Source organism: Eretmochelys imbricata, chromosome 6 (assembly GCF_965152235.1).
Source record: "Eretmochelys imbricata isolate rEreImb1 chromosome 6, rEreImb1.hap1, whole genome shotgun sequence".
Taxonomy (NCBI): domain Eukaryota; kingdom Metazoa; phylum Chordata; order Testudines; family Cheloniidae; genus Eretmochelys; species Eretmochelys imbricata.
Window position 1 is genome coordinate 119,429,400 of NC_135577.1, and position 18,399 is coordinate 119,447,798.

Here is an 18,399-nt window from a genome sequence, read left to right on the forward strand (position 1 = left end):
TCATCAGTGACATTGTGCATTAGCAGATGGTGTTTGATTGCTTGTATTTCAATTTGAAACACAGACAGAAGATACAGCTTATATTCTGTTTGAAACAGAGATAGAAGACAAAGCTGTATTTTGCATTCTTTGTGGGGATTAAGGTGGAAGGAGAGAGTTCCAACACACTCCAAATATTCCTGAAAGACAAAAGCCTGGCAATCACTTTGCCTCCCTATGAGTCTGAAGTCAGAATTGTTTCTAAGAGTGGGGAGCTGATCATGAATACATGACAAACTGTAAGTCATGGAAAAACCTTTCTGAACAGAGTGTAATAGAGTTACCACAGTTAAGGTCACTTTGTGAAGGAGCCTAGCATTATTATACCTCTTTTGCTGGTTCTCCCCCACACCATAACTGGAATAAAATATAGCTAATTTGAGTCTCTTTAAATGGATCGAGACTCAAATTAGCTATATTTTATTCCAGTTATGGTGTGGGGGAGAACCAGCAAAAGAGGTATAATAATGCTAGGCTCCTTCACAAAGTGACCTTAACTGTGGTAACCACTTTAAAGTCAATCAGGATCAGTCATCATCATGATGTAATCCTAGTTAGTTTTATGCAAGAGCAGGAAGCTTCACGCAAATATTTTAATAATGATTAGTGATTCCTGATTTAAGTTGAAAGGTCAGTATTAAAAAGGTTCTCTTATTTTGAAAATGACTGTTCAGTTACATCCTAGGCGTGTTCTAAGTTGCAGTGCAGCATACTTAAGAACTTCTGGTCAAAAGAGTGCACTCTAGGTTTTACCAAATCAGCAAGAAATTGGAGAATGCTAAATTGCACTCCTGCAAGCTAATTATTTTATACTTTGTTCCAAATGTGGATACTTGTACCTGATGAGAGCTGAAAAGCAAAGGTTCTAGTTATATCAGTATTCATGTATACCCCATGGTTGGTTACCTTCCATGTTGCAGACTTTATATTCACGGTCCTTCCCCTGCTGGTCAGTGTGCACTTCATTCTGAGGAAAAAGCTACGCTCTGTATTCTGTTCTTTGCCCTTTTTCATAGGACCTAATAAAAAATATTAAGTGAAATGTGAGTATTTCATCACCTTCACAAGCTTCAAATAAGTGCAGCAAAACTAGCTGTGTGACTAGAATAAAGGACACATGAAAGTAGGGATGAAATGGTTATTTTTGAGTGAATGATGCATGCTGGGAGGCCTGACCGCATTTTAGATATGAGGAGTTTTCAAGTAAGTTTTTACTCTGAGATAGGCAAAAGAGGATATTGCAATGCTGGACCTGCCAAAACAAGGATAGGTTCAAGGTTCCATTTACAGTAATCCCCCTGATTTCAACGTGAGGACAGATGGGGGAGAGAGAAAGAGAGAGAGACTGACTGAGAATTAATGTGTATTGTTCTTCCCCCATCTCTATTTTAAACACACAAGAAAATTAGTCTGAACCCTCTCCACACCCAATAACTCATGGTGGGTGGGGGGAAAAAGAAGGCTAGATATATTGTACCAATTTTGGCCTATCTTTAGGTTTTCAGTATTTAAAAAATAAAAACAAACAAACAAAAACAAACACTATTTCAATTCAGGATTAATCATCTGCATGATTTACTGAGAGTAACATGCTGCTGCTGCATAGAGGTCTCCAAGACTGGGACCGAAGCTGATGCCTAGCCACTCAGGGTGGGATTGATGTTGAAGGAGAATCACAGCTTCTTAATAATGGGTACTTGGCTCTGTTTTGACGCATAGCAGCCTTTATTGACAAACAGCTCTATACCATCTGGAACACTACAAGGGATTTTATGGAAATTAAGGAACCATGGCCCCCTGCTTCAAAGAGTTTACAGTGCGAAGTAGAGAAACACAGAACATGAACACAGGTTTCAGAGTAGCAGCCGTGTTAGTCTGTATTCGCAAAAAGAAAAGGAGTACTTGGGCACCTTAGAGACTAACACATTTATTTGAGCATAAGCTTTCGTGAGTTACAGCTCACTACAGATCTCCCCACTATATTTGCCACTGAATGCAACCGATGAAGTGAGCTGTAGCTCACAAAAACTTATGCTCAAATAAATGTGTTAATCTTTCAACAGTTCTCTCACCCTATTTCTCCTCCCCTTCCCCCCCCCCATCCTTTGCCTATCTTCATGTTCTGTAAAAAGAAAAGGAGTACTTGTGGCACCTTAGAGACTAACAGTTCTATTACACATCTCACCCCCAAAACTATTTTATTATAGCACCATAGTCATGACAGCAGGAGTTAAGATTGTGTCCAAGTCCCTGTTACAGATACAGGAATGTGTCTATATATGAACTTAGAATTGTACAATAAGTATGAACCAAGTTTTGAAACACACCTTCAACTCCCTTGAAGTCAATGAAGAAATCTTAGTGCAACCTAATATTAATGGATCCCATTTTATGTTACTGTACAAATCATCTAATTGTGGTGCACCTGGATTCATTAACAAACTTCTGAAGACTAATCATTATTTTTAAAACGTTGTGATAAAAATGAGAAGTCTGAATTTCAGAGAGGTCTATTTCAACAGGAACAAACTGCTCAGACTGGGCAGAGAAGGTGCAAACTGCCTCATCAACACAAGTGTAAGCAGCTTAGTGCCTTTGTGAGTGGAAACAGATGGACAGATGAGGTTTGGGGATGGTGGTGGAGAATTAGTTTCCAGGAATGCATTCATAATGACTTTATGCCACCAATTTGACCTGGTACAATTTGGAAGCTTACAGAATACAGGCTCATTCTAGCATACATTACAGCTATGCACTCGTCTGTTCATACTCTGAAGACAACACAGTTATGACATTCACAGGAAGAAAAATGGATAGAATGCACATGTTCAGAGGATCATAGCAATAACATATCAACTCAAAGTTTTTAAAACAGCACACAGTTTCTGGGTGCATGAACTAGGCAAAGCATATTCAGAAATCTACAATTCACAATATTACCATCATTATTACTTTCTGAATAATCTGTCTAAACATCTTAATGTGTGGTTGTACTCTGAGGAGCAGCTGTATAAAGATGGCACATTTACTGGTTCTTGGTGACTTAGATCTATGCAAGTTGTTTTCAAATTGACAATTCTGAAAACACAAACTGGGATCTGAAACTAAACTGTGCTGTGATTGTACAGCATTACTAATAAATGTTTCTGCTAGCCAAATGTTAGCTTCAGTTACACCTGTACGATCACATATAGCAATATTTAGCACCAAGACTGAAAACGGGTTAATAATTCTGTTATATGTGAGCCAGAACAAAACCTAGGTTATTCAAAGTCATGTTAGCCTTGTAGGAATAACAAATAAAGACATACTTTTGTTACTGCAGTCAGGAAATAGAACTCAATTATATACAGAAAAGAGATCTTCTGAGTGAGGGGGTAGGTAAACCATGTTGAAAACTGACTAATTTAGACATGCCAGAATGGGTCTACATTGTATCTACTTATTATGAAACGTTAGTCTTTAAAAAGAATTTATCTTTGCAACAGATCCATTTATATCCTGCTGTATTGAATATAGCATTGCTTCAAGTACACTTCCAATTTAGCACTGGATGCATGGACCAGTAATGATGGCAGGAAGATTTAGAAAATTCAGTATTAATATTAAAAGGGCCTGTTTTTCCTTTACACTGGCTTTAAACTAGTCGTCTCCACTGACTTCAGAGTCACTCCTGATTTACCTTGGTGTGAGAAAACAGAATCAAGTCCTACACATTTTGATGACATGTAGGAATTTATAATCATCTTCTGTTTAATCATTCCAGGGACTCAGGGTAGGTCTACAATGCGGCTGGAGGTATAATTTCCAGCTCAGGTAGAAGTATCTGTGCTAGCTTTGATCAAACCAGCGCACTAAAAATAGCAGTGCGGGTGGCAGTTAAGGTTAGCCACCTGCGTACAATCCTGTCCGAGACCCTAGGTAAGTATTCAGGTAGCTAGCCCACACCTTCACAGCTACGCTGCTAGCTCAATCGAAGTTAGTACAGGTATGTCTATCCAAGTTGGAAATTACACCCCACCTGCGATGTAAACCTACCCTCCGTGACATTCTCCCCTTCAATAAGCACAGTGGCTTTGCTTGGCTGCCACCTATCCAATATCTGAACTTTTTCCCCTATTTGCTGCAGTGGAAATATAGTAGCTCAATTGCACAGTCTACACTGAGCCTGGAAATGGCTGATGAGTAAAAGGATTGTGGAAGTTTTAATTTTTGCTAGTGCAGTTAGAGAAAATGGGATTCGTGTGTTCCATTCTAGTACAGAGAAAACAAAACTATGAAATATACTCTGTGTCAAAAAGACAGTAACTTCAGAATAAAGAACTGCAGTGAAGCAACAGCTTAGTCAAAGACCAGTATTAGCTGAAGGTTCATTTTACTTTAAATATTTTTGGTTAGTCCTAAATTCATGCCAAAGCAAGATCTAAAATCATCTGAAATTTATAAAGCTACTGCATGATTCTTTTCTATACCTTTTCTGAGAACTGCAACCTAAATATAACTTCTTCCAGCATCCTGTGGAAAGATTTGCCCTGCACAGACACTCCAAGACCAATACAGAAAATACAGATTTATTATCTTCAAATTCTTCTATATCAACCAATTAAGATGTTCTTTACACTCACCCTACCTCTAAATGTTTCTTATCTTTTACGCATTTTCATTCCTTCCATCTTCAATAATTTTATTTGATACAAACTTTTTTTTTTTTTTTAAAAGCACTACTGAGAGATATGAGTTACTCGGAACATCCATCCCCTGAAATAGCGTGAGATCTCGGTAGAATTTGAGTTGTTTCTGACACCTCTTACTATAGTGTCCCAACTAGATTTGTTGTGAGCTCTGAGAAGTGAAGTGTAGCAAGTAGTTCTCTCCACTGACTCCTTTTTTCCCCTTCACAGTTATTTTATTCTTTAAATACCTTTGGTGCCTGTTCTAAAGAAGCCACAGAAGTCTCAGTAACCAGGTAACTGTGGATTCAGGCTTTTTCCTATTCAAGTAAATGAGGTAAACAATATCAAAACTGGTAATATCTGCAGCTGATTATACAACACTGATAGGAACCGTCTGTCATTAAATTAAAGAGTAGCCTCTTCTTACCATTTCTATGTGTAAGCATTTCTCTCAGCTCTTCATGGTCACATGGGTGGGTAAAATCGAACACAGTGTGCCCAGTCAGCTCAAACTGTAGAAGTAAAAAAGAGTGAGACTCTAGCTCCGAGTAGTCAAGAATGTACAGTAGGCACAACATTGTAATTGCATTTAAAGATGTGTCAGTATTTCACCTGAGTGAGCCCCATACACTTGTTCACATTTTCAGACATGTAAATCATGTCACCATCCTCGGAAAGAACCATGACAAATCCATCAAGGGCTTTTAAGTAAAAGCAATTCATCTCCTTCTCCATTTTGGCTTCTGTCTCCAGGTCACCTAGAAGAGCCCACATTTTTATTGTTTTTTAGATGAAACTCACGTAATTCACACTTTGTTGCCTGAAGTCATCCCACACATTAACAGCTATTTTGACAGGCTACTCACCAAAGACAGCACAATTCTCTTACTGGGATACTTAGCTGGAGAGATGGTTGTCCTGATTAAGCATCTCACTTAAAAACATGAGCTTTCAAAGACTGTCTGATAAAAACTTAGTAATACCACATACTATGTTCAAAAATGCCAAAATAAAAGTAACGGTTGCTGCATTTTACCTTTATCTCATCTTTTTTCTTTTAAACTTTAACAACTTCTGCATTAAATGACAAAAGTTTGTATCATTCATCTCTAACGTCTTGGTAAATGCCACTTATTTACCAGGTTTCAGAGTAGCAGCCGTGTTAGTCTGTATCCGCAAAAAGAAAAGGAGTACTTGTGGCACCTTAGAAACTAACACATTTATTTGAGCATGAGCTTTCGTGAGCTGAGCTGTAGCTCACGAAAGCTTACGCTCAAATAAATTTGTTAGTCTCTAAGGTGCCACAAGTACTTCTTTACTTATTTACCAGGCACTGACTAGATGGGTCCTCTATTACACAGAGTTTAAACTACTATCTCACTTATACAGCAGTCACTCCCCATCGCTACCACTATTTCCTGGAACACGTATTACTGAGGTGTATCCTAAGTGGAGCACAACATATAATGGTTTTCAGTGGTTTCATTTAAACAGGAATGCTCAAATTTAGCAAACCTAATCTTAGATCTACCAACTACATATGGGGTCCTGTGAGCTATCTTGGGTATAATCGACCTCCCTTCTCACAAGGGAAGCAGGCAGAGTGGAGATGGTGTCAAGTTTTATGCCCAGAAACTTGAGAGCCTGATTTTTGTGGGGGAGTCACAGCTGAGATTTTTAAAAAATAAGATAATGGTGCTGGTCTTCTTAGGGATCCAAGAGATATCAGGAATAAGTATGAGAAAAATGGAGTGTACGTTACAGTTTAGGCCCCCCTCAGCCTGGCTGTATCTATTTAATCTCTCTCCCCACAGTAAAAGGTAACGTTCTAGTTTTTCTAGTGTCTTCATTGATATCCCAATGGAGGGAGGCTATCTTTAACCAATGTAAAAGGCAAGGGGCGAGTTCAGATCACTCAGACCCCTTTCCTGGCCTCTCTGTTGGTAAGCCATAATAAGTTTATTCACTTACTTGCATCTAACAGCTTTCTCATGCGTAAGTAGCTGATAGTCAGCCTCATAATGGAGGCCTTGTCAAGGTGTGCGCTGACAGTATGAGGAAGAGGCAGCTGGTGAGCAAGTTCATAGAAAACTTCAGATTCCTTGCTTCTTCGGCATCTGGCTGCATCTCTCGACTTCTCCTTTCTGCGATCAGAACTAATCCTGTATGAATAAAATTTTAGATTATTAACATACATTGGAGGCAACGTTATCACAGTGACACAAACACATTCCTTCCGCCTTTATATCTAAGCTACTTGGTAGCTGGTACATTTGTTATGACATATCTGAGACTTTGTAGAAAGATTTTAAATATTCCATGTAAGGGCAGATACTATTCCATATCTGCACATGAATCTCTGACTTCTGGCACAGAAAATCCTCGCAGACAAGATTAAACAAAAATCGATTATTAAGACCAAAATCCAGTTTAGACAACAATTGTGGATTGACAATACACACTGCAGCTTCAATGGAAATATTCTTGGCATTTCCAAGTGTGACCGTTACAAGATTAAATTGGCAAATGCAAAAAAGATTTATAAACAAAGTTTGTTTAAAAAATAAATAGTTTATCTAGAAGTACCATGCCTCATTCTTCTGAGAATATCAAATTACTGTGCTAGTGAAGTTTCACTACATTCAGTCATCAACTTAATTTTAACATGGCAAAAAAGAGAGCTCCTGTTCTTTCACCTAAAGCACTCCCCTCTCCCCTTTTCTCTACCATGATGGACAACACTGCTGCCCTACCTGTCAGAGTTTATAATCTTGGCTTTATATTTGACTCAGCTTTTTTACCCACCTCTCCAGACCTTGTCTAAATCTTGCGGCTTCTTCCTCAACATATGCAAGACATGACCTTTTCTACTCACTGCTGAACTCTTGTTCAAGCCCTGACCATCTCATGTCTTGATTATTGTGAACTCCTCTTCTCTGGCCTCAATCCTCCAAACTTGCCCTATCCTTCAAATTCACTCAGAATACAGCTGCTAAAGTTATTTTTGGTTTGTTGCTCTGACTACATCACACACACCTCTCTCTCTCTCTTTTTTTTAATCCCCTCCATTGGTCCCTCTTCTCCTAATGCATCAGACAAACTTCCTGTCCCTACTTACAAAGCTCTTAACAATTTAGCCCATCCCTTCCTATTTGACCTATCATCACAAGGTGGGCTCTGCCAAAGATGCCAGCCTCACTGCCTAATCCTCCTTTTCCTCCATCAAACACATCTATACTCTCTCCTATGCTGGTCCTTGTCACTGGGAGCTTATCCCAGTTGTAATCTGTAACGCCACCACCTTCAAGTCCTTCCTCAAAACTCACCTCTGCTGGGATGCACACAGTAAGTTACAATCAGATAATGACTGGGCAGGTGGCAAGCTGTGACTGTGACAGATGGACAATATTCTGAATAAACCTTAAGGGTTAATACCTTTGGGGTACATTGTATTAAAATGCAATTGTGTGTGTGTTATTGTGGCATTGTATGTACATTCCGCAGGAGGGAAGCGGGGAGACTAATGCACTTCCTCCATTATCAACCATTTAAAGCTACTTCCTGGAGAGGTAAGCATATACTAGTTCAAGTGTATTCTCCAGGGACCAGAAGAAAAATAAAGGGTTTTTGGATAAACAACTTGATTTTAAACTGGCTCATGACCTTCTTCCTGATTCATTGAACAGTCCTTAGGGTAGGTTTGGAAAGACTGGGCCTACTGGGTACTTGTTCTGAGTTGCAGCGGTGATGAACTCATAACCACGAGGAATCAGCTTGGGTGGGGAGTAGAAGGATTGCTCCTGCCAGAACCATTGTTAGAGTGAACTCTGTTAAGCTTATTAGTATGTAAGTAAGTTCTTTTACTGTTTTTAGTATGTTTTCTCTGTAATGCTTTTTACCTTAAGAATAGGCTTGCATAAGAAGTGCTGTGTGGTGCCTTATAACTTTGGCAATTAAAGACACGTTAACGGTCTCTGAACAGAAAGCAAGCAGGTGTCCTTGGACAATTTATCCGTGCTGGGAATAAACACAGTAAAGGCAGGAAACTGTGCAATCTGGAAATACCCCAGTCAGAAAGGTCTCTACATAAGAGGCAATAGCTGAGGAGCTAGAAAGCTGAGAGTATCCCTGTTGTACACTGAACGGAAATATAGATGCAGTTGCCCTGAACTGCTACATACAGTGGTAGCAGGTATGCGATCTGTAACAATGTGAATTGCTAAGTGCCAAAAGCAGTAAAAGTACTGTAGAAGGAAAAACAGAGAAAAAAGCATTGACAGTCCCTTTGGGAAAAGAAATAGCGAAGAGAGAAAGAAGGGAAAATGAATTATGATCAGCTAAAGAAAACGTGGCTGATTGAGTTATGAAGAGAAAGGGAAATTAGAACCAAAGAAACAAAATCACAGTTGATTTGTTGTGTTCTAATGACCAGTCGAGAAATGATGATCTGTGTTGCTGCTGAAAGAGGGACCAGCGGTTGGGTGTTGGCTCCGAGATTCTCCCCTAGAGAGAAACAGGGAAGAGTCCAACTTTTTAGAGTGCTTACTTAGGAGGGTGGTCTTGTCTTGTCTTTTAGTTGTGGGCCTCTGTGTCTATCAATACTCCAAGATGTACTAGGTGCTGAGATGGTTGAAGACGACTCTTCAGAATTTACTATGAATCCATCCTGTTGCACCATTTGGACCCAAGGACAGGCTCTGAACAGAACATCGTCCAGGAAAAGGTACATCTGTACACTCTTCGGCCTGAGAACAGTCACCAAGACGACAAGGACTTCTGTGAGCACTCAAGGAACGGATGACAGTCCAAAAAACAGCGTGTTATATTGAAAATGATTGGTCCCATGAACAAAGTGCAAAAATCTATTGTGCATTGGTGAACCAGCATATTAAGGTAGGCATCCTTCAAGTAACTAATGCAAGGTAATCCCCCAGTTGAACCACATCCAGGACCCATCTGTCAGTTGTTGAGAGAAGCCGACTGCAACCAGAGAGCATTTCTAGTGCTGGAATTTGCACTGAGGGAAGACTGGCTTCTCCTCTTTCTGGACTTAGACATGTTTAACCTGCTTTTGCTGTAGTCTCACCTTCATTACTTAGCCAGAGTAGCCATTACTTAGCCAGAGTAGCCATGAAAAGGATACTTAGGCCTGTAATAAGGTCAGCTTTTCCTTTCCCATGTCTGGAACCAGGACGGTTCTTTAAGAACTTTTTTAATTTATCTGAGGACTGTCACCACTTTGTCCAATGACTCCCCAAATAACCAACCTATTTAAAATTTCGAAGCTGCTAACATGGTTTTGGCAACCACTGTATCCTGTACTGAACCAAGCAAAGCTACCTAACAGCCGCATGGACATGTCCTTTTGTTTCAAACTGGATCGCAGGGTGAGCAAGGCAGGCTTCCATACGGCTGACTCACACCTTGTTTTATCACTCTGTTTGTTTTAACAAGTGGTGGGCCACGAGGCCTCTTACCACCCGCTTGTTCCTCTATATCTGAGCTGCTCCTCTCAGCCCTCCAGGACTGGCTGTATGGGGCGTGGTCAACCCAAAACAAGCAGGATTTCGTTAGTCCAGCAGTTGTGGCATGACTGACCTGCAGCATGAGCAGGGTCCTGTTAGCCCATGCATTCTTGTGCCTTTTCTGCCAGCTTTTCTATTCCTCTGGTTAATTATGTGATGCAAAAAAAAAACAAAAACAAAAACAAACCCAACCAATCATCATTAGTTATTTACTGCCTATTCTTTTCTCCAGATATTTGGACAAATGGGGATTTAATGCATGATTTCAGGAACTATAGTCATTCTCTGAAATATCTCAAATAGTTTCCTGTAGTAATGTGTCCATTTTGCCCTTCTCAGACAAAACCACAATTGTCCTGTTAAGTAATGGCTTGGATATATTGGTTCAGAACAGTCAAACTTGAATGTGTTTCAATTCGAGAAGCCAGGCTCTTTGAATTTCCCTCTAATTTCTGTTGCAGATGTTTCCAGTTGAAGTTAGATTCCTTCCGACTATCGGGATGAAATAAACTACTTCTCCCGGCACTGGTTTAACAAAACTGTTTCAAATGATTTACTTAAAACAGTGCAAAGTCTGCAAAGGCAGAATTAAATTTGGCTTATATTTAATTTAAATCAATAAGCCAGGTACAAACCAATTTTAGTTAAGCCTGTGCAACTAGACATGGCCTAGAATTGCCACGCCCAAGTCCGTCTGCTGCAAAAGCTCACTGTGGAGAGCTTGACTCAACTTCCCCTCCTGCCCCTTGACTCAAGACACCCCCCACCCACACAGCTTTTTAAATATAGGTGCAGGTTATTACCAAAATAGTAACCACAGGACTACTATCCAATAAAAACAATTTGTTTACTCTTACCTAATCTAAAGGATCTGGGTATAGGAAGGAAAGATTTACCACAAAACACTTAGAAATGTAATGGAAAAGTCCTCTCCCACTTAGCTGCATATATAGATTTTCTTGTGACATTTAATTTCCTGCCCTATCTAAAAATCCAAAGGGGGGCGGGGGGAGAAAAAGACCATTACTATTAATGTAACATCTCAAGTGGCTAGATATACAAATTATTTTGGACTTTTAAGCAAAAAGACACATAGTAACTTTTGTATCATGACCTGCCTTTTTGTAATTCCCCAATAACTAGGTTTAACCCCAGCCACCTCACAGGAAGGTTTCAGTACTATTAGGTTTCCAAGAATCCACAGGCTGCCCTCAGATTCCAGTTTTAAACCACCAATACACGTCATGATCTCTAACTGATGAAATAAAATAACGTAGGCAACAGTAAAACCTGATAAATACTTAATTATAACTAGGGCTGTGGATTGATTGCAGTTAACTCATGCGATTAACTCAAAAAAATTAATCACAATTAATTGCACTGTTAAACAATAGAATACCAATTGAAATGTATTAAATATTTTTGGATGTTTTTCTACATTTTCAAATATATTGATTTCAATTACAACACATAATACAAAGTGGAGAGTGCTCACTTCAATATAATAAATTAATATTTTTTATTAAATATTTTCCACTGTAAAAATGATAAAATAGTATTTTTCAATTCACCTCCTACAAGTACTATAGTACAATCTCTTTATCGTGAAAGTGTAACTTACAAATGTAGTGGGGTTTTTTTATTACATAACAGCACTCAAAAACAAAACTATGCAAAATTTTAGAGCCTACAAGTCCACTCAGTCTACTTCTTGTTCAGCCAATCACAAAGACAAACAAGTTTGATTACATTTATAGGAGATAATGCTGCCTGCTTCTTATTAACAATGTCACCAGAAAGTGAGAACAGGTGTTCGCATGGCACTTTTGAAGCTGGTGTTGCAAGGTATTTACATGCTAGATATGCTAAACATTTGTATGCCCCTTCATGCTTCGGCCACCATTCCGGAGGACATGCTTCCATGCTGATGATACTCGTTAAAAAAATAACGTGTTAATTAAATATGTGACTGAACTCCTCGGGGGAGAATTGTATGTCTCCTCTTCTGTTTTACCTGCATTCTGCCATATATTTCACGTTATAGCAGTCTCGGATGATGACCCAGGACGTTTGTTTTAAGAACACTTTCACTGCAGATTTGACAAAATGCAAAGGTACCAACGTGAAATTTCTAAAAATAGCTATAGCACTCGACTCAAGGTTTAAGAATCTGAAGTGCCATCCAAAATCTAAGAGGGACGAGGTGTGGAACATGCTTGCAGAAGTCTTAGAAGAGCAACACTCAGATGCAGAAACTACAGAACCCGAACCACCAAAAAAGAAAATCAACCTTGTGCTGGTGGCATTTGACTCACGATGATGAAACACATGCGTTGGTTCACACTGCTTTGGATCATTATCAAGCAGAACCCGTCATCAGCATGGACGCATGTCCTCTGGAATGGTGGTTGAAGCATGAAGGGACATATGAATCTTTAGCACCTCTGGCACGTAAATATCTTGCAATGCCAACTACAACAGTGCCATGTGAACCCCGTTCTCACTTTCAGGTGACACTGGCTAAACAAGAAGCGGGCAGCATTATTTCCTGCAAATTGTAACCAAACTTGTTTGAGTATCTGACTGAACAAGAAATAGGACTGAGTGGACTTGTGGGATCTAAAGTTTTACATTGTTTTGTTTTAGAGTGCAGGCTTGATTTTTTTCCCCACATAATTCTACCTTTGTAAGTTCAACTTTCATGATAAAGAGATCGCACTACAGTACTTGCACTAGGTGAATTGAAAAATGCTCTAGTTTTTTACAGCGCAAGTATTTCTAATCAAAAATAAATACGAAGTGAGCACTGTACACTTTGTATTCTGTGCTGTAATTAAAATCAATATATCTGAAAAATGTAGAAAACATCCAAAAATATTTAAATGAATGGTATTCTATTATTGTTTAACAGCATGATTAATCGCGATTAGTTTTTTTAATCACTTAACGCTTGATGTTATAAGTAGGGCTGTCATGCTGGCAGTAAATTGTTTGAGGTAACATTTAAAATCTCAGTTAAATATAAATCTGATCTTAAGAAACTGAGCTGAAGTTTTCTGGATTTTGTGAAGAGCATATCAAGTTTCTCTCTCACTTCATTGAAAATCTTAGTTTAAACTGTAAGAACTATACTTACCAACAGGTACTTTGCTCACCAACTAATTACTTCTAGTAACTGAAAATAAGTATTATGATTTAGCAAATGCATGGCAGAAAAAGTTTCCTACCTTTTCATGGGCAAAGGCAGTGACGAAGTGGGGGGAAAAGACACCCAGTTTCTGAAGAATTAAAGTTTTCATTCAAAAAACTAAGACCATGATCTTCACACTTGGGTGACTAATTTTAGGCACTGAAGCCTGAAACTCTGCCCCCCTCCATCCCCCAAGTTTCTACAATATCACAAATCTGACCCAAACTTCTATTCCTTATGATTTTGAAGACAATCTTCCAGATGAAAGCCAACATAGTTGTCTTCCTGAATGTGCAAGTAGAGAGAACTGCCTCTATTCACATAGATGGGAGGGGTTAATGACCATAGATGGTGAAGATTTTCATCAGGATTTGCTGCAGCATTGTTAAGGAATTCAAGAGAGGCATACGGTTAAGGAATTCAAGAGAGGCGGGCACTGACAAAACAACATGGCTCTTCAGACAGTGAGAGTTGCATTTGAAAAAGTGAAGTGTGAGCTAATGGACATTAACTTGCCATATCTTACTATGTATGCTTCTGGACCAAAGCACTTGAGCAGGATACTGAGTTGTTCCCAGTTTAAGCGGACTGTAGCAGATCTGATCAGGATGACAGTAGCACCTTGCTAAAAAGCCATGCAGGCTGCTGAAATCAGCAAGAATGATGCTGGCAAATTATCCTGGTTGGTGGCATGAACAGAATGCCTAAAGGGCAGCAGACTGCGCAGGATCTGTTTGACGGTGCTCCTTACAAAACAGTTAATCCCAATAAAACTGATGCTATTGGTGCTGCTATTCAAGGCTGGTGATGTCACCGACATGCTGCTGGTGGACATGGCTCCCCTGTGCCTGGGAATCAAGATGATGGGAGGTGTCTTCATTCAGCTCATCAACAGGAACACAAAGATTCCAAACCAAGAAAAGCCAGGTGTTTTCTATAGCAGCTGATGGACAGACTCAAGTGGAGATTAAAGTGTGCCAGGGTGAGAGAGAGATGGCTGCTGACAACAAGCTTCTTGGGCAATTCACTCTGGTTAGAATTTCTACAGTTCCACATGGAGTGCCCCAGATTGAAGTCACTTTTGACACCGACGCTAACAGCACTGTTCACATTTCAGCAAAGGATAAGGGACAGGACGCAAACAGCAAATTGTGATCCGGTCTTGTGGTGACCTCAGCAAAGATGGAACTGAGAACATGGTGAAGAATGCAGAGAAATATTCAGTGAAAGACAGATGAAGAAAGGAAGGTGTCAAAGCTGGGAAGATGGCAGAAGGCATTATTCCAAGATAGAGGAGTTTAAGGATCAGCTGCCAGCAGATGAGTGCAACAAACTGAGGGAAGTCAAGTATCAGGAGGGTAGCCGTGTTAGTCTGGATCTGTAAAAGCGGCAAAGAGTCCTGTGACACCTTACAGACTAACTGACGTATTGGAGCATAAGCTTTCGTGGGTGAATACCCACTTCGTCAGATGCAATCTGACATACATATATACACACATATACATACACACAGTATAAGTTTTAAACAATTTAATACTGTAAACAGCAATGATGATTATGAAGCTTGGTCGAGGTGGAGTCAGAGGGTGGAATATTGCCCAGGGAATGCCTTACTGCTAAATGATGAACTAGCACTCGGCTGAGCCCTCAAGGGTTAACATTGTTGTTAATGTAGCCTCACACTCTACAAGGCAGCACAAATGGAGGGAGGGGAGACACACACCCTGTGTGTGTGAGAGAGAGACACGCACGCGCATTGCCCAGTACGCTGACCCCACTCTAAGTACACTGCCTTTTTAAGTAGATATGCAAGTTGAGACAGCAGTTGCTGCCCACAAGCTCCCTTTGTCCTGAGCCCTGTTGATACCTGTTGTGTCCCCCCCACCGCTCTGTGGATGGGGTAAAGGAGTGGGGGGAAGGGAGACACCTTGACATTAGCACCCCTTTCCCCCTCCCGTCCCCGCACAGCAAGCAGGAGGCTCCAGGAGCAGCACAGGGCAGCGGGAGGCAGAGACAGCTGAACTGCCGGCAATTGATAGCCTGCTAGGCGACTGCCACACAGGGAACTTAGGGGAGTGGAGAGCTGATAGGGGAGCTACCGGTCCACCCTGGTTCCAAGCCCCCACCAGCTAGCTCCAACTGGCTGCTCTTCCTGCAAGCAGTAGACAAAGCAGGTGGCTGCCAAACAACGTTATAAGGGAGCATTGCACAACTTTAAACGAGCATGTTCCCTATTGATCAGCAACGTGACGTTAACCAGGGTGACTTTAAGTGAAGAGTTACTGTACACAGACTGGAGCAGGAAGAGGGTGAAAGTTCTGAAGCTTGGAAGCAAAGGGACCATCCTGAGCTGAAATGGGCAGAATTCAGTCTGTCTTTGCAGTATTCTATATGCAGTTTCTTTAGTGTATAAATGTAATGATTCGTCTACTAGATAAACCTTCATTTGATGAAAGTTAATTCATGCAAGACAAAGTTCTAAAGGTTCAGTCTTGTGGTATTTTCAACTGAGCAGCCAGGGGATTCACTCATCCTTTACTCCTGATACTTGACACAATAGTGTACTAAATTTAGGTCAAACGTTTGAAACCATGTCACAAATGGTGCAGGGACAGGAGTCCTGATGAAGCCTGAAACATAACACCCCCCGATGGATCCTCTTTGCGGAGCTAAGCACTTGTGGTCTGATTTGTAGTAGGTCCTGGGTTCAGCAGTGGCTGGGTCAGCTACATTACTAGACAACGTTAAATCTGCAGCTAACTTAGTATTCTTGTACCCAGTGATGAGTTGCCAAAACCTTAACAACGGGTTCCCTCCTCACCCCATGAGGGGGTCGTTGCCCACCCCTGCCCCCCGGGACTCCTGCCCCATCCAACCCCCCCATGTTCCTTGACGTCCCCCCCAGGACCCCTGCCCCATCCACCCCCCTCCTGTCCCCTGACTGCCCCCAGAACAGGGCAGGAGGGTCTCGTGGGCCACCGTAGTGGATGGCCACCCCACCCCTAAGAGCCAGAGGCACCTGCCGGGGGGTGAGATGGGGAGTCCCGGCAGTGCTTACCTGGGGCAGCTCCCAGGAAGCATCCGGCAGATCCCTCTGGCTCCTAGGGGCGGGGGAGTGACTGCTCCCCTCACTGATCACATCAAAAGTGGCGCCTTAGGCACCGACTCCCTGGGTGCTCCGGGGCTGGAGCACCCATGGGGAAAAATTGGTGGGTGCAGAGCACTCACCAGCAGCTCCTCGCCCCGCGCCCAGCCCACTGCCACTCCGCCTCCTCCCCTGAACCCACCGCCCCGCTCTGCTTCTCTGCGCCAGCTTCCCGCGAATGAGCTGTTTGGCGGGAAGCTGGGGAGGGTTGAGAAGCAGGCGGCGGCTTCCCGCTCAGGCCGAGGGTGGCGGAGGTGAGCTGGGGTGGGGAGCAGTTCCCCTGCAGCGCCCCCCCCCAATACCATGCACTCACTCACACACACACACACACAACTCTGGTGGTTCCCAGCCAATGGGAGCTGTGGAGCTAGCACTCGGGGCAGGGGTGTTGCACAGAGCCGCCTAGCCGCACCTCTGCCTAGGAGCAGTAGGATATGTTGCCGCTTGCGGAGAACCGCCCCAGGTGAGTGCCACCCTCCCATGCCCCTCCTGCACTCCGAACCCCTCGTGCCCGTTCCTCCGTCTAGGAGCAGCAGTGACATGTCGCCGCTTCTAGGGACCCATGTGGAGCCAGGTAGGGAGCCTGTCAGCCCCACGCCAATCGGACTATAAACTGGACTTTCAATGAATATCAGAAATGCTAATTTATAGCGCTTTCCGGTTGATAAAGTGCCAGACAACACAGCTTTTACTGTAATTAGTCATCGCCTCTTGTTTTTCATATCTTGGAAGGAGCTGCAGATGCAGGCTTTATAGATGGTGAGTTTTTTGTTTTTTAAAAAGGAGAAGTGAAGCCACACTTAGCTTGACCGTACAATTCCATACATTCAAATGATCATGAAAATTAAAATGCCAAACACAAAATATACAGGCCTTTAAGAAACATTTTGCCTTTTCAGTTCATTAGTAAGTTTATCCTGGGACGTGAGTTGCATAAAGAAATTTTTGAAGATCAGATGTCCTGAGTTCTTAAAACTCTATTTTCCCTCTTGAAATGTAAAAAGAGCCCCATATAAAAAAAGCTAGTCTGATTTTAATTAGGAGTACAATAAAACATGGATTCTAGAAAACAGATGTCATCCTTGTTCACTAGGTACTACTACAACAATCACATCAGTGTTGAAACTGTTGAAAAGGGTATATTTAATAAAAGTTAATGACTTGTTAAAACCTCCCAGCGTTGTAATACAAAACAGTTTTATTGTACTGTAAGCACGAAGTGTTGCAGCTTGCTCAATTTTTCATTTGAGCTCCTTTTCAATGCCATGCAAGTTACAAATGTATTAACTTTGCAGATTTTTCCTTAAATGTTTAGTAAATATACATTCATATACTACTATTTAAAATATTTTGCTAATTTCTATCTCTTTACTCCAAATAGTCCATGTTGTGTCCAAACTAAAATCTTGGACTGTCTCTCTGACATCTTTTAATGGATGTCTCGCCATCAATTCAAGCTCAACATGGCTAAAACAGAGCTCAAACTCTCCCTGCTATCTCATTTCTCATTGACCATGGAAAATACCATCAACCTGCCTGTCACTCAGGCCCATAACCTCAGTGTCATCTCTGAGTTGGAGCCCTCACACACAGATCATCACATCCAGGCTATGTCCCAAGTCTTGCAGATTCTTTCAGCATATCATCTCTTAAGATGCACCCTTTCCTATCCATCCACACAGCTGAAACGCCATCCTTTTCTCTGGCCTTGACAAATACAATCTTGTCCATCCATTCAGAATCCTGCTGTAGAGATCATTTTCCTGTCCCCTTACTTTGACCATCTCCCCCTGCTTTGTATCCATCCACTGGCTCCGTCTTCTCTGG

The 18,399-nt window shown here is 41.4% G+C and overlaps 1 protein-coding gene across 1 annotated transcript in view; it reads right to left on the reverse strand.

Moving 5' to 3' along the window:
* The window catches only part of HIF1A (hypoxia inducible factor 1 subunit alpha), a 41,749-nt gene that overhangs the window by 13,635 nt on the left and 9,715 nt on the right, over positions 1-18,399 (reverse strand). Inside the window, exons 2-5 of the mRNA XM_077819517.1 lie at positions 6,684-6,874; positions 5,325-5,470; positions 5,140-5,224; positions 946-1,058 (exon numbers count right to left, since the gene is read on the reverse strand). Of these exons, the coding sequence (XP_077675643.1) occupies positions 946-1,058; positions 5,140-5,224; positions 5,325-5,470; positions 6,684-6,874 (535 nt within the window). The remainder of the gene's footprint in view (positions 1-945; positions 1,059-5,139; positions 5,225-5,324; positions 5,471-6,683; positions 6,875-18,399) is intronic.